The following is a 20410-nucleotide window of genomic DNA, read 5'->3' as shown; positions in this document are numbered from 1 at the left end:
GCTTGGCCAAAAAGACGTCCCGAGAGGACATGTCCCAGAAGGGACCCCGGGGAGCTGGGGGGAGGGAGAAGAACCAGGGGCCCGGGGCCACATTCTGGCTCTGCTCCCCGGGAGCTGGGTGCCCTTTCCGAATTCCGCCCCCTCTCTGGGCCCATCAATGGAGGATCTCCAAGAGTCTCCACTCCTAGAGCCACAGTCCCAGTCCTATCCTGCCGTGGCCCAGAAAGCGTCTCCTTGCCCCAGCGTGAAATGGAAGGGAGGGGCTCGAACAAAGCCTCGGCACCCTCCTGTGCTCGCCTCCCGAGGAGCCCCAAGGCCCCAGACTACGATTCCCACCACCCCTAAGTTCGATTCCCTCTGCTTCAAGCCTAGGAGTGCTCTCCTTCCCTCAGACACTAGAGGGTGCCATGGGCACTGCCGGGGAAGTCCAAGGGCTGGGCAAGGAGGTGAGCCCCAAGCCTCAGGCAACAGCAGCCACAGAGTCTGGGCAAGGCAGGTGAGCCCGAGCCTCAGGCAGCAGCAGCCACAAGGGCAACAGCAGTTCCCCAGATACACCCTGGACAACATCCCCCAGGGATATCAGAATCACATTCTCTCCCCTTCCCTCTCCCAAAAGTGGGGAAAGGCTCGGGGTGCCCCAATTTCCCCCAAGATCCCCCTCTCTAATAAATGAATGACTGGACTCTTCTTGAAGACAGGCTTCCTGGGACAGTAAAAGAGAACACTGAGGACTTGAATTCAAATCCTGCCTCAGATGTTTATTGCCTTTGCAATTTGGGGAAATTTGGCCCCAGATACTCATTTGCAAACAGGGGGCTGGATTAGGGTTAGAGGCTAAGGATCTCCAGGACAGCTGGCTAATGCGGTGGATAGATCTTCCAGAGTTCAAATTTTACCTCAGACATTTACTAGCTGTTTTACCCTAGGCAAGCCACTTAACTCCAATTGCCTCGATTTCCCCATGTGGAAAATGAAGTGGAAAAGGAAATGGCAAACCATCCCAGAGTCTTTTAGGGGAAAACCGCAAATGGGGTCACAGAGGGCCGGATATGACTGAACAACAGCCATGAAGAAGCTCTGAGGTCCCTTCCGGCTCTGAGACTACAATCTTAACCAGTAGTGAGGAAAAAACGACTACTAATTATACTGGCCATTCTCTGACTAGCCCTTGACATACATTACGTGGCTTATTTCCTACAACAGTCTTGCCAGGAGGTAGAGACTATTATTAACCCCATTTGACAAATAAAAGAAACTGAGGTTGAAAGAGTTGAGTGGCTTGCCTTTCCTGGTTCCACAGAGCTAGTAATTGCCTGCGGTGGGATTTGAATTCAAGGCTTCCTTGCCTGCCAGTATGACCCAGTTGCCCAGTTTCTGCCAGGATGGTTCAGGAAGCTTTGTTTAGACCGAGTCCAGAGCCCTTCTCTACCCGACTAATGGTCTCGGTCACCAGAGCCTAGTAGGTGAGTTGGGTCTCCCTTCTCCATGACAATTCTTCCCTTCTGATGCCGCAGACTCCCATCAGATACAACCTTCTCTGCTCTTCCCACTGATCACTGACTGGGGAGCCTCCTTCCTACAGAGGTCGGACACTGGTGAGCCAGACGTGACCAGAGTCAGTGAGTCAACTGGCATTCATAAAGTGCCTACTATGTGCTGGGCGCTGTCCAATGGAGGATGACCTTTGTGAAAGGTGGGGAGATAAATCACCTCAAGACTAATCTGGAGGAGCTGGCAAGGGTTAGACTGGAGAAGGGAATCATGTCCCATGGACATCACCTAGTCCATCGCCTCTGTTTATACTGTTGGGGAAACTGAGGCTCTAGAGATGTGAGTGGTTGCCCATGAAAAAAGACTGAGATCGGGCTGATTCTATCTTCAAGGCCTTCTGGTGATCTGAGGAATAACTTCCTTCTGCTGGCTCCAGAGGGCAGAATTATGAGCAAGATGGTACTGAGGGGAGGGGAGGGACAGATTGATTAACATAAAAACTGCTTGACAAGGAATCTTGCTCCAAAATGAGACAGGCTCTTCAGGAGGTAATGAGCTCCCCATCAGTAGAGTCTCCAAGCAGAGGCTGGAGGACTTCTTGTCAAGGAGATGGTAAACTCCTATCCAAGGACAAGTCCGACTTTACAGGCTCCAGCTTTGGACTCGGGTCACTCAATCAGTTCTGGAACCCTCCTCCTCACCCATTGCTCAGACCCCTCCTGACAGTCTCCCCCCCCCCCCCCCCCGAGTCACATGATGAAATGACTCTTGCTCCTGACCATGGTGTGCCCTTCATCAGCCTGGCAAAGCTCCCATTTGAGCGATCCCATTCTATCCCGCCTCCGAGACACTGCCTTCCCTCTGTCGCTTGCCCTGGCTCCCTGCTGGCTCGTTCCCTTGTGGCGACAAACATGCTCATGTCTCCACCACCCAGAAATCAGAGTCTGCTTGGTCCGTCCGCTCCCAATGACAGGATCCCAGATCTCTTTTCCCTGACACAGCTACATCTGAAAGGGTACAAGAGTTGCCTCCATTTCCCTCCTCCCTCATTGCCCCCCTATCATCCAGCCTCTGATCCTAGCACTCCAGCAGAGCCGTGCTCTCCAAAGGGTGTGATGGTCCGGTGGTCAGGTCAATGAGGGGAGAGAGACAGAAAGCTGTGTCAGGCTGACCCTCAGGTCCCCCCTTCTGGGCCCAGCCCGCAGAATTGGAGCAGACTTGAGGCCTTTCCAGGTCTGGTGTGGGGCATGGAAAGAGCCAGGATTGAAAGGGGTGGGAGGTTTCCTCCCTGGGGGAAACAATGAAGGAAAAAAGTAGGGAATGTGTGTGTGTGTGTGTGTGTGTGTGTGTGTGTGTGTGTACACATGTGTGTATGGGTGAGAATGTGTATATTGTATATGGGAGAATGTGTGTGTGCATGAGTACACTGTGAGTGTGTGTACATGTGTGTTTAAGTGTGTGAGAGAGTGAGTGTGCATATGTGCACGTGAGAATATGTATTGTGCGCATGAGAATGTGTGTGGGAATGTATTGAGTGTGTGTGCACATATGTGTGTATGTGTGTGACAGAGAATATATGTGTGTCAGTGTATTGTATGTATACATGTATGCATGTATGTGAGAGACAGAATATGTGTGCATTATGTGTGTGTGTGTGTATTATATGTGTCAATGTATGTGCACGTGTGTGTGTGTGAGGCAGAATACATGTACATATTGTGTGTGTGTGAGTGAATGTATGTGAATAGGTGTGTGTGAGACAGAGCACGTGTGTATTATGTGTGTGTGTGAGAGACGCACACACAGACAGAACTGTTTGTGATCCGGCAGATCCGGAGCAACGGGGGGCCGCTATCACTCTCTGTGGAGGCAGGGAACCAGCTTGTGATTTCGACCGAAAAAGACATTTCCTTCCCAGGAACTTCCCCTCTCAAGAGCTATTTATAGGGAAACTCTTGGGAAAAGCTCCCGGAGCCGGGCAGGTGGCTGCAGCTCCACCCTTACCCCTTTGGGAGTTTCCAGCAACACTAACACGGGGAATCCCTTGCTCAGGGTCACATGGTCAGGGGGTGCCAGATCAGGACTAGAACACAGCTCTTCCTGACTACAAGGCTTCCATAACCGAAGAGATGGGGCAACCGATGGCAAGAAAAGGGCTGGCATTCATGGCTCTCCCATTCCTGGGAATGGGACCAGAGACCTGGGACTTTGGGAGGGGCTGGGGAGCCTGGTCTGGGGGAAGCACTCTCTGATCCCCCTGGCCCCACTCCGGGGGATACTTCTGGGTTGATGGGACCCCGGATGCAGCACTGATGTGGTCAGGGGTAAAAGAAAGGGAGCCATGGAGCAGGATGGGCACCGATAGCTGGCAGGCCCAGAGCACAGGGTCCTCGGCCAGGCAGGGCATGTTGGAGCGAGGTGCTGGGCAGCCAATGGCCAGAGGGCCAGAGAGCCTGTCTCTTGCCCCTTCCCCAGGGAGCTGAGGGCCCTAGCCGAATGGTCCGCTACCCAGCCAAAGGCAGGTGCAGGAGATATGCCGCCCAGAAGAGAAGGGTCCTGGGCCAGGTGGGGCACGTTTGAGCGAGGCGCTGGGCAGGCAATGGCCAGAGGGCCAGAGGGTCTGCCTCTCATCCCTTCCCCAGAGGGCCAAGGGCCCTAGCAGAACAGTCTGCTATCCAGCCAAAGGCAGGTGCGGGGGATATGCTGCCCAGAAGAGAAGGGTCCTGTGGGAAGACCCCAGCCAGCACTTACCTTTGAACTAGAGGAGGCGGCTCTGTGATTTCCACAGTATTAATAAAGGAGACGGCCTTGGGGCCTCCATAGGAAGGCGACCTGGGCATCCCAGAGGGGGAAGGCGGGACCTGGTGGCCCGGGGACATGAAGGGACCACCGGGGCCCCGGCCCTGCAGCGTCTGGTGGCTCTGAACGTTATTGTTGGCCAAGTCGGCCTGGAGGGAGGTGGTGGAAGTCCTCGGGGCACGCGCCATGACCCCCGAGAGGGAGGACAGAGAAGACTGCAGTAAGGGGCTCCGGGCGCCAAAGCCCCCGCTGGCCAAGGTCAGGTTCTCGCGGGAGCCACAGGGAAGCGCCAGGCTGCGAGGGTCGTCCGAGGACAGCGTGCTGACCTGCTGGAGGCTGTAGGAGCTGGGGGTGTCGTAGACGCCGGAGTCGCCGAACACCGAGTCCGGGTGTGAGTGCAGCAGCTTCTCCCTCTCCTCCATCTCTTTGCGCTCCTGGATGGAGGCCATGATGGTCTTGGAGAGGTTGTCGTAGCGCACCGGAGAAGGGTCCCGGGGGTGCGAGCTGGGGGCGCCCCCACCCAGAACCGGGCTGAAGCTGCGGGGTCCCGGCCGCTGCAGCTCGCCCCCACGCAGGTGGCACATCTTGGCCGACAGATAGGGCGAGTGGTAGCCCGCCGAGCCGACCACCGAGTGGGCCGGGCACTTGCGGCCTGCTGGCGACATGGGGTTCAACAGGCTGTCGTACGAGAGGCTGCTGTTACGGTTAGACAGGGAGTTGGGAGAAAAGATGGTCTTGTAGGGGGTCGGGGGGGCTCCTTCAGGTTTCAGGGGGTGGAGGGCGACCTGGTCCGTTCCCTGCCTGCCGGCTGACTTCAGGCTCAGGGACCGCGAGTTGGCAGCGTAGGAATCCATGTGGAGCGGGGACGACCGGTAAGTCTTGTGAAGGGCACTCCGGTGGTGGTCGGGAAGGTCCAGGTTGGGCTCCGACTGGTAGTCCAGGGTCCCACCATCGTCCTCCCCCAGGCTGCCATCCTGAAGGGTGATCTGCGAGAGGAAGAGCGCGCTCAGGCCCGAGTGCCGCCCTCCCCCCAGGCTTTTAAGGTTCAACAAGTGAGGGCCGTGGAGAGTCCTGGCCTCAAAAAAATAACCCACAGAAAGTGGGGAGACCCGGCTGGCGCACCCATGGTCTCACTCCTCAGGGAGATGAAGGGATTGGGCCTGGGAGGGGCATCTCAAATTTAGTATTCTGTATTCTGTTCTAAGGCCCTCCCAGCCCTGACATCCCCTGTTCTGAAGGTCTCCCTGCTCTGAGGTTCTATGGTTCTGAAAGATCAGACAAGTCCCCCGAGGAGGCCGCGGAGAGTCACAGCCCGACCTGCTCGCCCCAGGAGCCTGAGCAGTCGCTCACCTGGTCAGCCGTGGCGTGGTAATGAATCTTGGAGCTATTGGTGAAGCCGGGCCGATACTTGTACATGGCAGGGGTTGGGGGGCTGGTCAGCTTGGGAGACAGGCCCCCCTCTGGGGAAAAAGACAGATAGACTCAGCCACTGAGGTCAGGAGTGCTGGGGGGCTTCAAGGAGGTGAGGCCCGCAGGGGATGCCCCATGAGGAGCCTGCAGGGCAGAGGGGGCTGGCAAGTGGGTGGGCCCACCTTGAGACTGGCATTTGGGACTGGGCATCCATGCCCAGGGCGTCTCAAGTGCTCCATAGGCCCTCTGGGGGTGAGTTACCCCCTCCTTCGCTCCCTCCCCCTTTAGGCTCCCTTTCTCCCTCTCCCTTCTCCCTTGCCTACTTCTCTCCTTCCTCTTTCCCTCCCTTCTGCCACCTCCTCTTCCCCTCTCCTTTCCTCCCCTCCCCGCTTCCCTCGCCCCTCACAGCCTCTTCCTTTTCCTTCTTCTGCTTTTCCTTTTCCCTCCCTTCTTCCCCTTCTCCTTTTCCACCCCTTCCCTCCCTCTCCCTTGCTCTTCCTTCTCCTTCCTCAGTCCCCATCAGGTCCCCCAAAGAGCTGGCCCCGCCCTGCTTACCGTCACTGCTCCCCTGAAGCTCAGTGTACTTGCCGGGCTCTCCCTTGGGGGGCAGGGGAGGCTGCAGATCCAGGGACTTTTCGTCCAGCCCGCCCAGACTGATCTTGGACTGAATCAGAGAGACGGTGGTCAGAGGGCTGTAGCCAGTCTGTTCTGCCCTTTGCCCTCCCTGGTGAAAAGGTCAAGGGCTGGGGGTCACCTGGGAAGGGCCCCTCTTCCTGGGCATTCCCCCATCTCCCGACATCCTGCTGCATGTGAATGCTGCCCTCCTCCATCCCTCTCCTCCCCAAGGTGGGCTTGCTTTAATTGGCCTCTACCCCGGGTCTCGGGCCTCCACTCCCCAGGACCCTCCCTGCATCCTAGTCTCAAAAGAAGAAGATGTGTGCACCATTATCCCGGGGGATGCTCCCAGCAACCCTTTGAGCAAAGGAAGCTGTAACCATTTGTACCCATTGTACAGCTGTGACAACTGAGCTTCGCTGAAGGGAAAGCCCTGGCCCGGAGTCACACAAGCCCCTGTCCTGGGCCCCCAGCTCAGCTCCTTCCCACACCAGCTGTCCCAGAGTCCCCACACTCAAGCCAAGGGGGCCAGGCCTGGACCCTGCCTCACCTTGCTGCGGCTCAAGCTGGCCTGGATTCCATTGTCACTGACCTTCACTGAGACCTGCCTGTCGGAGAGATCGGGCCGCAGGAAGGGGGGCTTCACGCTCACGGCCAGCTTCAGCCTGGGCTCTGCCACGTACCTGGAAGGGGCAGGATGGGACTGGTGGGAGGGGCGCCCGCCGGCCCCCGGGGAGAGGGGCTGTGCCCAGGGACGGAGGGAGAGGATAGGGAGGGGTTGTAGGACTTGGAGCTGGAGCTGCCAGAGGACTGGTGGGAAGGGCACCCACCGGCCCCCTCTGAAGAAGGGCTGCGCCCAGGGACGGAGGAAGAGGATGGGGGTTTGTAGGATTTGGAGCTGGAAGAGTTGTCAGAGAACTAGTGGGAAGGGTGCCCACCGGCTCCTGCCTTCAGCGTAGAAGGACTGAGCCCAAGCACAGAGGAAGAGCATGGGGGGGGGGGGGGGGGGGGGGTTGTAGCTTTTAGAACCGAAAGGCACTTCGGAACCTAGAATGCTACCATCAGAGCTTTTTTAGTGCAAGTCCATCACTTTACTGGGAGGGTTAATGGACTTGCCCAGGGTCACATAAGTGAAAGGAGCAGAGCCAGGATTTGAACTCAGATCTCATGACCTGCGAGTTCAATGTTCTTCTCAGCACGGCGGGCAGCTTCCGTTATTCTTATCTAAAAAAGAAGGGACTGGCCCGGGTGATCTCTGTGTCCTTTCCCTCTTCAGAGGAAGTAATCCCAGCCTTGTCCAAAGCCGGGAAGGCAGAGTGGGACAATTATACTGTTTAATTCTACCTTTTTCTGTTTTAAGAAAAGAGTAAAGAAAGGAAATTGGAAGATAAAAGTAGAGGAACAGACAGAGAGGAGAGAGGAGAGGAAAAGGGATGGAAAGAAGAGGAAAAGAAGCAAAGAAAAGATGGAGAGGAAAAGGAGGAGGGAGAAGCAGGAGGGAGGAGAAAGAGGAAAAAGGCTGAGAAAAGGAAGAGATAAAAGAGAAGGAAGAAGAAGGGAGGGAAGAGAATAACAAGAAACGGGGAAGCAGGAGGGGGAAATAGGACAAAAGAGAGGGGATGGGCAGGAGCCGGCTCAGATTTTCGGATCAGTCTCTGTAAGAACGGCCCTCATGGACAGCAAGGAAACCTCCCCACTTCCTAGGAGAATGGTGCTGGGGGGCTCCGGAGATCTGGGGGAGGGAGGGATACCTGGCGGCCCAGTCTGACCCTGAATGGGAGATGACTTGGGCCAGGGCACTGAGGTGAAAGAGGGAGACAAGGTGATTGGAGGTGGGGGCCCAGCGCTGCACCCACAAGCACAGGGACCCCTCATCGATCAGCGCCGACTTGTCTGTGAGGGAGATCCCCAGCCAAGGCCATGGCCGGGAAGGGAGGCCAGGACGCGGGGGGCCCCCGTGCAGGAAGGTCCCAGTGGCCAGGGTGTGCCCACGGCGTGTGATTTCCCAGGGGAAGGTGCAGTTGTGCGGGAAGATGCAAGCCTGAGTGTGTGGGCCTGCGTGCAGTGCCACTGCGCTGGCACATGGGGGCAACTGAAACGTGTCCGTACGGCTGTGGTCTGTCTGTCTCTGCATCTGTCTGTGACCACAGAAGCCTCAAGACAACAGGACGGCTGACCGCTGACCATAGACAGCGCCCTCGGCCGTGCATTGGCCAGCCACTGACTGAGGGCCTCCAAGACCATGGACACCTGACCACTGACCACAGCCAGAGAGATGGCAAGGACTCGGCACTGGGAGGAACCCCAGACCACCTCCCTAAAATCGGGGGTCAGAGAGTGAGGGCCCCAGGCTACCCCAGAGGGTGGCGGGCTTGCCGGGGGTCTGCCAGTGTGGGAGAACTCTGTGCTGGGTGCGCTGTGGGGAGAACCTCGTGCTGGGTGCGTTGTGGGGAGAACAAGGCCACCGAGATCCCTTCTAGCTCCAAAAGGCCAGATTCATTTTACAGATGTGGGAAACTAAAGCCCAGCTGGGGAAGAGATTTCCACACAATTATAAAATTTAGGGGATTATAGCACTTTGCCGAACTCCTCCATTTTACAGATGAGAAAACTGAACCCGAGGGAAATGAAGTGGTTTGAGTCAGGTCCCACATAGGATTTGAGCGCAGGTCCCTTAGTTTCAGAGTCAGTGCTTTCTCCCCTAGATCAAATGATAAGTGGATGAACCAGAATTTGAAAGTGGGTCCCCAGATACTAAATTGAGTTCTTTAGAAGGCACAGAATTAGGTCCAGAGGGTACAGACCCCCAGATTTCCTTACTGGGTGCCCTACCCTCCACACAGAGCGCTCTCCCTTACCTGGGTGCCAGCGGGCTGCACAGCACGTGCTCCACATTCCCATAGCATCCGCGAGTGAAGGGGTTAACGCCTCCACGGAACTTGCCTGTCACCTGTAAAAAGATTCACACCCCCCCCCAATCCATTAGCTCTGAGTCTGGGTCACTTCATTTCCCTGTGACTCAGTTTCCTCATCTGTAAAGTGGGAATAATAAAAGCTTAATGGGAATAAAACACCCCTTCTTCCCAAGGCTTTTGGGACAATCAAAAGGCGAAATTCATGAAAAGCTTCTGGCAACTAGAAATGCAAGCAGTAACACATCGCCATGAGAGGGAGGTCAGAGACCAAGGCAGAAGAGCTCAGAGCTTAATGGGGCGGACTCCCTCATTTTACAGAGGAAAAAATAAGAGGAGGTATAAGCAGGTGATGAGCTAATGTGCTCCTCATGAAGTGAGCATCAGAGGGGAGATCTGAAACCCACTCCTCTGACTCCAGAATCTGGGGTCTTTCTGATAATGAAGAGTGACATGGGGGACCAGAGGCCTTTTGGTGATCCAAGTTTGCAAACTGGAATGGGGGAGCAGCCCTAAGGAAACTTGTGGCCAACTGGATTATTTATACCCACTTTACAGATGAGGAAGCTGAGACTCAGAGAGGAGAGACCCATAACATGGACTTCTGTACCCACTTATCTAACACTTTGGTGCCATAGAGAGCTCTGCAAAGTGCTTTTTTTTAGGACGATGACTATTTGAGGGAAAATGTGCAAAGATTATTATGCCCATTTTACAAAATAGGCTGGGGGGGGAGTAGGGGTGGGGGAAACTTGCCCACATGCCCACAATCACCCTCCTTCTAGCTCCCCAAAGCCTCCAAATACAGCATCATTTCCACTGGCCCAAGCTGTCCACCCCCTGAGCCCGACCTAGGTCCGTGCTCCTCCCCGCTCCGGCCTTTGGGCCCTCTTCTTCCCCGGCCCCTGCAAGATCGAGTCCCTACCTGCTCGTTGGTGGTTCGGCCCCGGGCCACCAGGACGATGTGAAAGCCAGTGAGGCCAATGACGGGGATGAAGAAGAGGCCCGCCACGCACATGACGGCCATCCTGGGAGGCGTTAAGGCAAATGCGGGTGGGAGGGAGGGGAGCCCGACAGCAGGAGCTGGATAGGCAGCTCCCCTTGCTGTCCCTGGGCTGGGAGCCAGCCTTCCCAAAACCCATCGGGGCCAGGGAGAGAAGCCAGGTCAATGAACCCACTCCCCAGATGCAATGACCCGTGGGGAGAATTGTCTCCCAGCTCACGACTATCCTTGACCAACTCTTCCGCCCTCTAGGGGAAGAGAAAGAAGGAGTGGGGAGGAAGGGGAGGAAGGAAGAAGAAGAGGGCAAAAGGAGGGAGAAAGAGGGATGAGGAGGGAAGGAGGAAAGGAAGAGAAAAGGAGAATGGAAAGGGTAAGGAGAGGCTTAAAAAGGAGGAAGAAAGAAGGATGACAAAGGGAGAAAGAGAGAGGAGGAGGAGAGGAAAGGGAAAATGAAGGGAGGGAGAGGAGAAAGAAGTAAGGCAGGCGGGGAGGGAAGGCAGGCAAGGATACGTGATGGCTGTGTGGGCTGCCCCTAGTTGGTCAGGGTGGTGGAGGACAAAGACCATCCCAAAAGCAAACACGCCAACCATGTGTGCACTGAGGGACAGCAAAAAGAGGAAAAAGTATCTGTAGTTGCGTCTCCCGATGCAGTTGTTGACCCAGGGGCAGTGATGGTCAAAGTCCTGCAGGGGAAAGAGAGAGACAGACGGACAGAGACAGAAACAGAGACACAAGACAGAGAGAAAAGAGACAAGGAGAAGAACAGAAGGGAAGAGAGAAAAGAAAGAGAAAATAGAAAGGAAGAAAACAGAGACAGAAACAGAGATACAGAAAGAGAAAAGAGAGAAGAGAAAAAGAACAGAGAAAATAGATGAGAGGGAGAAAAGAGAGAGACAGACAGAGGCAGAGAGAAAAAGAGAAAGAAGAAAGAAAAAAAAGAACAGAAAAAAGAGAGAAAATAAATGAGAGAGAGAGAGAGAGAGAGAGAGAGAGAGAGAGAAGATGGTCAGGTATGGCTGACCACGGGTCCATGACTCCTCCTCTAGCCCACCAGCTTTCTTTCAGGCCTCTGACTCTAGGAGGCTGAAGGGGCCTGGATTTGGAAGGCAGCCCTGGAAAGGGCTGGAGCCGAGAGTGTGGAATCAAGGTCTGGATTCAAATCCTGCCTCTTCTGCTCACCAGCTGGCTGGCCATGCCTCTCTCAGCCTCAGAGTCCCCGTCTTATCCCCATAAAACTGGAATGAGAGCAGGATCTACCTCCCAGGACTACAAGAAGAGTGTAGACAGTGCACTGAGGTCATGCGATGTGACGAGCAGCAAAGTCCCAGAGCCAGAGCTGGGAAGGACCTGAAGCCGTCACTGAGTCTGGATTCCTTGAACGTGTGGGAAGGCAGGGGAGTGCAGGAGAAGCCCTGACTATCCACCATCCGCTATAGAAAGCACCTACTATGGGCCAGGCACTGGGGATAAAAGAGAAGAGAGGGCGGTCCCTGTTCTTAAGTCCTTTGCCCTCTAAGAGAAAGTCCATCCACTGTCGTTGCAGAAACTGAGGCCCAGAGAGCTTAAGTGACCCAGCAAAGGGTGATAAGGGTCCAAGTGGGAACTCAAAGCCTAGAACCAGGGTTTCTCCTGCTTAGGTGGCCAAACAAAGGAAGACTCAGTCCCTGGACACCCATTCCCACTTCCATGATTTCCAGAGTCAAGAGTTCTTTCCTTTGAACCAAGAGGAGAAATGGCTTGAGACAGGTTGGAGGGAAAGAGCTGCTGGCTCCTTAAGTATCAGGAAAGCTGTGACACGGAAAGGGAGTAGCTCCGTTCTGTTTGGTCCCGGGGAACAGAACTAGGAGTGGGGAGAAGGGGCAGATTTTGGCTGTTTCTAAGGGGACAGCCCCTCACAACTGTTGCTGTTCAAAAGCTGGAAAGTTTCCTTGGAGACATAGTGCTCTTCTCTGAGAACTCCCCATCCCCGGGGGTCTCCAAGCTGTGGGGGTCTCGGCCCCCTGGTGAGAGATTCTGAAGGCCTCAAAGACCTTGAGATTCAATCAATGGCTCAGTCACAAGCATTTATGAGCACTGTGCTAAGCAGAAGGGAATAGGAACATGAATGTGAAACCCTCCCTTCACATGTCAGTGGGTTCACTTCCCACCGGGGAACCCGGGACCCCGGGAACTTAATCCCGGGAGCCACTAAATGGAGGAGACCCCAGATCGGTCAAGGAAGAGATGAGAGAAAGGGAAGACCAGAAACCAATTAGGAGCATGCTACAATAGCCTGGTGGACAGCTAGGTGGCGCCTCAGTGCACAGAGTACTGGTCCTAGACTGGGGAAAACTCCTAATTCTGAGTTCAAATCGGATGCCCCAACTACCAGCTGTGTGACCCTGGGCAGGTCACTTAGCCCTGGTTATCTCCGTTTCCTCATCTGCAAAATAAACTGGAGAAGGACATGGCCAATCACTCCAGTATCTTTGCCGAGAAAAGCTCAAAGGAAGAACAAAGTCAGAGATTCAATATTGTACAGGAGTCAGCAACCAAAAACAAAGAAGGAAACAAAATGGTTTTCTGATGGAACTGAGGAAAGAAGGAAAGGAAAAGGGAAAGGGAAAGAGAGAGAGATGCCCAAATAGGCAGAATTCCAGGGAATGGCAAGAAAGGAAGCCTGGCTAACCAGAAGGCTGCTGGAGGTGGCGGATTTCCAGCTGAGCTCTTTAAAACCCTATAAGATGATGCTGTTAAAGGGCTGCACTCAATATGCCGGCCAACTAGAAAACTCAACCAAGGCCAACTGGGAAAACTCAACCAGGGCCAACTGGGAAAACTCAACCGGGGCCAACTGGGAAAACTCAACCGGGGCCAACTGGGAAAACTCAACCGGGGCCAGCTGGGAAAACTCAACCGGGGCCAACTGGGAAAACTCAACCGGGGCCAACTGGGAAAACTCAACCGGGGCCAGCTGGGAAAACTCAATGGGCCACGGATTGGAAATAGTTAAGGTCCCAATCCTGATTTGGACAATGCCACAGAATGTCCAAATTAGCAAACAATGAAGCTCCTTTCACCCACCAGCAAGGTAATTCTAGAAGCCAGGAGTCAGCAATGTATGCACTGAGAATTACCAGAAGAGCAGACTGGTTTTTAAAGAAGCAGAGGAACTAGCGACCAAAATGCCAACATTTTCTTGAGAAAACAGGGGAGTTCCAGTGCTTCATTGACCACTAAAGTCTTTGATTGTGTGGATCACAACAAAATGGGACAAGTCCTTGAAGAAATGGGAGGACCAGATCATCTCACTTGTCTCCTGACCTTGGCCTGAGCTAGGCCAAGAAAAAAGTTAGAACCCGAACTGGAAGAACTGATTGGTTTTTTGTTTTGTAGTTTTGTTTTGCTGAGGCAACTGGGGTTAAGTGACTTTCCCAGGGTCACACAGCTAGGAAATATTAAGTGTCTGAGACCAGATTTGAACTCCTGACTTCAGGGCTGGTGCTCTATCCACTGTGCCACCGAGCTGCCCCAACTGATTGGTTTTAAGACTGGGAAATGGGTATGACAAGACTGTATAGTGTTGCCTTATTTATCTTCTATATGGAAACATCTTGAGAAATGCCAGGCTGTATGAATCAAAAACTAGAATGAAGATTACCAGGAGAAATACCAACACTGTGAGATGTGCAGAGGCTACCTCTCTAATGGCAGCAGGGGCGAGCCATTAAGAAACCTTTTGATTAGGGTAAAAGAGGAAAGTGTAAAAGCTGACTTGAAGCATAACCCCCAAAAGCAAAGATTTGGCAACTAGTCGCCTCACTTCCTGGCAAATAGAGGGAGAAGAAATGGAAGGAGTTTCAGATTTTCTATTTCTATATTTCTCAAAAATCTCTGCAGCCATGAAATTGCATCCTTGGAAGGAAAGCTACAGCAAATCTGGACAGCATACTAAAAAACAGAGACATCACGTTGCCAGCAAAGCCTATAGAGTCAAAGCTCTGGTTTTTCCAGTAGCATGAGGCTGTGAGACCTCAAAGAGAGCCGAGTACCTCAGTAATGATGGCCTGGGATTGGAGTGCTGGAGAAGACTTTTGAGAGTCTCTTGGACAACCAGGACACCAAATCACTTCACATTTACGGACATTTATTCAGGCCATTCGCTGGAAGATCCAGTACTGAAGCCAGATACTTGGATCACATGATGAGAAAGAGGACTCCATGGAGAGGACCTTGATGCTCGGAAAGATAGAAGGCAAAAGGAAAATTGGGATGGCAGAGGGTGAGATGTAGAGAAGAGAGGATGTTGTGGAAGCTCAGAGAGACTTTGGGGGAAGAGTGAAAAATAGAAAGTCAGACAAATTGACTAAACAACAAAAGCCTGAGCAAGAAGCAATGAGGACCTATACTTCATGTCATGAAGAGAGGGTGAGAGAGAGAATCAGGAGTAAGGATGGTCCCAAGGTCAGCAGCCTTGTCACAAGGAACATGGCACTACCTTCAACAGTAACAGGGAAGTCTAGAAGAGAGGCTATGTTTAGGGGACAATTACAAGCTCTAATTGGGACTAGGGATGGCTAAGGAATAGCCACAGAAATGTCCAGTAGGCATTAAGGTCCCTCTGTGGAGGGACCACACTCTACCCAGCTTGAGAAACTCAAGTGTCTGATCAGCAGAACAGCAGAAGAGCACATAAGGTAACAAACCCCTCAGGGTTTGAGCCAACTCTGGCACAAACATTGTCCAGAGATCCCAGACAGAGCCAGCTGGGCTCTTCCCAGCCCCTTGGCATGGGACTCCCTGCTGGCTCAGACCCTTCCAGCCCTAGGAGAGGCAGGTTATTGAGTGCAGTCCCTGCCATCAGAGGACACTGGAACCTCAAGTCAACTACTCTAGAACTCCTGGAATCACAGGATATTGCAACTGGAAAGACCTTAGATCAAGCAGAAAGTGACAGAGCTTGGAGAGGCCTCAGAAAAGGGGCCTGAGAACAGGGAATGTCAGGGCTGGGAGGGGGCTTAGAATAGAGAAAGTCAGAGTATGAGGAGAGAGGGCAGTCTTAGAATAAAGAGCTGGAAGGGATACTTAAGAGATGATTTGAATCCAATTCTTCCATTTCTCAAATGAAGAAATTGAGATCCCGTGAGGGAAAGGGCCCCATCCAAGGTTGTATAAAGTAGATGTCATAAGATTTGAACCCAGAATCATTGAGCTATATATAGGGAGACAATTTAGAGTTTCCTGTTCCCAATGATACAAGTTACCTTGTAAATACGGCAACAGAGTATCACTGGAGGTTTTCAAATGGAGGCTCCATTAGTCCATTAGTCAGTCAACTAACAAGCACTTATTAAACACCTATTATGTACCAGGTACTGTGCTAAGCCCTGAAGATACCAAAAAAAAAAAAAAGGGCAACACCAGTAGCTGCTTTAGAAATGGATAGCAGGGTGGGCAACAGTGGGTGCTTTCAAGGAGCCCCAAGACTAATGGGAGAAGGAAAAGGTGGGTGTGTTGTTGAGGGAACTGATTTCTACAAAAGAAAAAAGGTTGGACTCCAAGGTCTCTGGGGAGCTCGCTTTCCATTCTATGAGTCCATGTTTCCAAGCCCTTCTAGGGCGCCGCTGCTCAGCACCCACTGGGGCCCAGCCTGTTGTCCATCGCCAAAGATATTTGTAAAGTAGGGACTCCATTTTTGTTGTTGTTGAATGATCGAGTGCCTGTTGTCCTTCATGCTCAGGAGGACGTCTAAAAGGACCTCCCTGTGTAAGACTTGGGTTCCAGCGTGTCCGACTGTGGCTGATTGGACCGATAGGAGCTCCAAGTGCTCTGCTATAGATGGGGCACATAGTTCATATGACTATCTGGGGGGGAGGGGGAGGGGAATTCTCCGATTTTGTGCCTCTCCCGCTTCTTCTGGGCTGATTCAATTCTGCTTTGCTTATAGAGCACAGCACCTTCTCTGATGAGGGCCCGCCATGCTGGGCACTCCCGGGCCAGTGTCAGTGTTGTTAGTGAATGAACGAATCAATGAACAAATGAACAAATGAATGAAGAAAAAAGCCCTTTGGAGTAAGCAGTGTATTTCAGAGCTAAAGATTTGACCTTTTCTTTGGATGAGTCTAAATTCCGTCCCTATAAAATGGACCTACATGATATCTTGAGCTTAGAGACAGTTGGAGCTGAGAGGGGTTCAGTGGTCATTTTGTACATCTTACAGAAAAGGAAACTGACGTGCAGAGAAGGGGACATCATCTAGAGGACAGGGCTGGATTTGAAACCAGATCCTTTGATTCAAAATTCAGTGGTCTTAACAAGAAACCAACCTGGGGCTCCTTCCACTCCTCCCACCGGCCAGAGTCCCCACTCTCTGCTCGCTCCTCCCCGCTGTGACGTCACTCTCATAGTCCCCTGCCCTCCAACTCTGATATCAGTATCCTTGATCCCACACTCTTCCAACCTGTAACTTCACTCTCCTAGGCCCCGCCCCCAGCTGATATAAATATCCTCCATCCCAGGCTCCTCCCAGCTGTGACGTCACTCTCATAGGCCCCACCCCCAGCTCTGTTATCATCTGTTCCATCCCACGCTCCTCCCAGCTGTGATGTCACTCTCCTAGGCCCCGCCCCCAGCTGTGATATCGGTATCCTTTCCCACGCTCCTTCCGGCTGATGTCACTCTAATAGGCCCCGCCCCCAACTGATATTGGTCTCTTATATCCCACACTCCTCCCACTGTGACGTCATTCTCCTAGGCCCCCGCCCCCAGCTCTGATATTGGTCTCTTCCATCCCACACTCCTCCCAGCTGTGACATCACTCTAATAGGCCTCGCCTCAAACTCTGATATTGGTCCCTTCCATCCCACGCTCCTCCCAGCTGTGACGTCACTCTCATAAGCCCTGCCCCCAGCTCTGATATTGGTCTCTTCTATCCTATGCTCCTCCAGCTGTGACGTCACTCTCATAGGCTCCGCCCCCCAGCTCTTAGCTGTGATGTCATTCTCATAGCCCCCCCCAGCTTTGATATTGGTCTTCTCGATCCCAAACCTGTGATGTCACTTTCATAGCTCTCCCCATCTGTGATATCAGTGACTCCTCCCGGCTGTGACGTCACTCTCAGTCCCTGCCCCCAGCTCTGATACTGGTTTTCTGGATCCCACGCTCCTCCCGGATGTGACACTCTCATAGTCCCCCCCAGTTCTGATATGGGTCTCCTGGATCCCTCACTCCTCCCGGCTATGACGTCACTCTCAAACCTTAAGCCCACCCCAGCTCCGATGTCAGTCTCTACTGTTCCCACCCTCCTTCTGGCTCTAAGGCCCACAGCTCAGGCGCAGCCCTAGGCCCTCTGGCCGTAGCCCGGACCTCCAGCCCTCTCCCCCACCCCTTCCCACCCGTCCCACGGGTACCTCCACGCAATTGTCGCAGACGCTGCAGTGAGAGCAGCGCGGGGGCCGGTAGAAGTGGCACGTGCCGCACCATTTCATCCGTACTTGAATCCCCTTGATCTCCACGTTCTTGTAGAGCGGAGCCCGAAAGTCGTCCTCCTTGTCCTCGTCCTCATCCGCTGCTCACACCCCAAAAGGCAAAGCCCCGGAGGAGAGTTATTGACCGCGAGGAAGGGCCCGACTTTCCCAGGCCACGTCCCAGAGGACCCGGGCCGCGGCCCCACGGAACCCGGGCCACGGCCCCACGGAACCCGGGCCACGGCCCCAGAGGCCGGGCGGCCAGATCCATGTCCAGTCTTGCACCAGCCTGGGAGCCCGACCCAACCCAGAACTGCGACGGGCGGCCAAAGGCGTCATTGTCTGGAGGGACATTGGGGAGCATCGAGTCCAACTTCCTCGTGCGTTCACCAGGGCCAAAAGTGACCCCAGAAGGGCGCGGAGGGACATGCCCATGGCCCATAAATGGCAGGTAGAACCAGGATTTACACCCAGGCCAATTCCCTCATTTTACAGAAAAGGAAACTGAGGACCAGGGTAAAAACTGGAGATGCCCCCAAACGCCCCCGCCCTTCCTCGCTTTCCCTGTGGAGACCCAGGGCTCCCTCTCTGCCCTGCCTGAATCTCCGCCTGAATCTCAGCCCTGAGCTCTCCTTAGCAATAAACACACTTCTTTGGCTTGGTAGCAGGAGCGTTCATTCAGAAGGCGGAGCTCCCGCCCTGAAGATAGCGCCCACAGGCTCCTCGGCGGGGTCTGGGAGAGTCTCAGTCATGCTCCCCGCGGTCAGCTTGGCTCCTCACCCCTGGCTGGTGATCAGGTCCCCTCCTGTTTCCCCTGGGGGACCCAGGGGCGCCTAAGCCAGTGGCCACCCTGTAACCTGCAGGAACCCCGGGCTGTGCCTCTGAGGCCCTCCCACGCGCTCCTGTTACCTCGAGGGAAGACACCGGGGTCCATGAAGGTAGCCATGCTGAAGTTGGCCAGCACAAAGAGGAAGACGATCCCATTGTAGATAGGGACGGCCGGAGAGATGGCTCTGGTCAACCACGGGCACCTGGAGAGGGACGGAACACGCGGTCAGCGGGAGCTCCAAAGCCCGCCGCTTGTCAGGGTTAGACCAAGAGAGAAGCAGAAAAGGTGCTTCCCCCAACGGGCTTAGCGCAGAGGAAACAGAAAGGGGGGGGGGCCTAATACAGAGTGGGTAACAAGGACCCACAAGGCCTCGGTCCGAAGGCTCACTCCCCCTGGCGGTGCAGGGAGGAAGTCTCATCCTCAAAGGCCCGGAGCTAGTGGGGTCCAAAGCCGAATCTCTGGACCCCAGTCCTCACTGGGGGGCTTTGTGTTGCTCCCCCAGGCAAGAATCTGGCTGCTTTTCTTCATCTTGCTCATCTCAGGCCAAGCACCAGAGATGGACGGGTCCCAGAGAACACGTGATCTCATCTGTCCCAGAGCGGAATCCCCTCAATAACCCCACTCCCGCTGTCCGGATTGGGGAGACCTCCCCATGGTCAGCCAGTCCGAGACCCAAGTGCGGCCATTTTCCCCTTGCTGGGCCTCCCTCTCCCGATCCCCTCTGGGAAATATAAGCAGATCACTGCATCAGGGCTTCAGAAAAGGAAGGATGTTTCCTCCATGGGCCCCCACGGGACATTTCTCACCGCCCTTGGGACTTCCCAGACACCCTTCCTTGTCCTAAACGGGTCAGCGCATATCAGACTGGCAGTGCCTTGGAGGCAGGCTTCTGGTTGGGGCACCTGGTATGGTGGCTGGTAGTAATAATAATAATAACAATAACAAAACCTAAGTCGTGTAAGCACTGTGCTAAGCACTTTACAATTATCATCTCATTTGATCCTCCTAAGATCCCTGGGAGGTAGGTGCTATTATTATCCCCATTTTACAGAGGAGGAAACTGAGGCAGAGTAACTGACCTGCCTAGGGTCAGGCGGCTAGGAAAAAAAGACTGGACATGGCTCAGTCCCAGGGCTCTCTCCACTGTTTCCTCCAGCTGCCTGGTATATAGTAAGCACTTAATAAACGCTCTTCAATTATTTATAACTGGTTCTTGCCGAGTATTATCAAGTCTCCAGAGAGTTTTGAGGACATTCCCATTTAAACTCCATAACTCTCTTTGGAGGGGGAGGAACTCCCCCCTCCCCCCAATGGGAGCTCCAGAGTCGAACCTTCGCCTTCCCTCGGAAATGGGAGCGCAGTGAGAGGCAGGGTTGACTCACTCATCCACTTGCACTCCCAGCACTCAGCACTGGCTTTGGCACATAGCAAATACTTAAGAAGGTTTTCTTCATTTGTTCAATTTGCAGGTGAGGAAACTGAGGCAGAGATGAAGTGATCCACTTGCATAAATATACATGTATACATTTGTAAATACAAATGCATGTACACTTACAAATGCAAATATAAATGTATACACATAAACACAAATGTATATACACTTATAAATACAAATATAAATGGATACATCTATAAACAAATGTATATACACTTATAAATATAAACATGCACTTATAAATACAAATGTATATGTATAAACTTATAAATACAAATATAAATGTATATACTTATAATACAAATGCATCTACACTTATAAATGTATACACTTATAAATACAAATGTATATTCACTTGTAAATATAAACATATACACTTATAAATACAAATGCATCTACACTTAAATGTATACACTTATAAATACAAATGTATATTCACTTGTAAATATAAACATATACACTTATAAATAC

At 53.2% G+C, this 20410-nt stretch overlaps 1 protein-coding gene across 3 annotated transcripts in view; it reads right to left on the bottom strand.

Annotated features, from left to right (window-relative positions):
- ZDHHC8 (zinc finger DHHC-type palmitoyltransferase 8) overlaps nt 1-20410 on the bottom strand; it is a 74379-nt gene that overhangs the window by 8768 nt on the left and 45201 nt on the right. For 2 of the 3 annotated variants that reach the window (XM_031949006.1, XM_031949008.1), the window contains exons 2-10: nt 18585-18706; nt 17619-17776; nt 10741-10913; nt 10153-10255; nt 9174-9265; nt 6866-6998; nt 6256-6364; nt 5641-5750; nt 4243-5276 (exon numbers count right to left, since the gene is read on the bottom strand). In XM_031949006.1, the coding sequence (XP_031804866.1) occupies nt 4243-5276; nt 5641-5750; nt 6256-6364; nt 6866-6998; nt 9174-9265; nt 10153-10255; nt 10741-10913; nt 17619-17776; nt 18585-18706 (2034 nt within the window). The remainder of the gene's footprint in view (nt 1-4242; nt 5277-5640; nt 5751-6255; nt 6365-6865; nt 6999-9173; nt 9266-10152; nt 10256-10740; nt 10914-17618; nt 17777-18584; nt 18707-20410) is intronic. The other variant, XM_031949007.1, reaches the window with a different exon arrangement.

This window comes from Sarcophilus harrisii, chromosome 1 (assembly GCF_902635505.1).
Source record: "Sarcophilus harrisii chromosome 1, mSarHar1.11, whole genome shotgun sequence".
NCBI lineage: Eukaryota > Metazoa > Chordata > Mammalia > Dasyuromorphia > Dasyuridae > Sarcophilus > Sarcophilus harrisii.
Note: the sequence above shows the minus strand (reverse complement) of the source record. Positions and strands in the feature narration are given on the sequence as shown.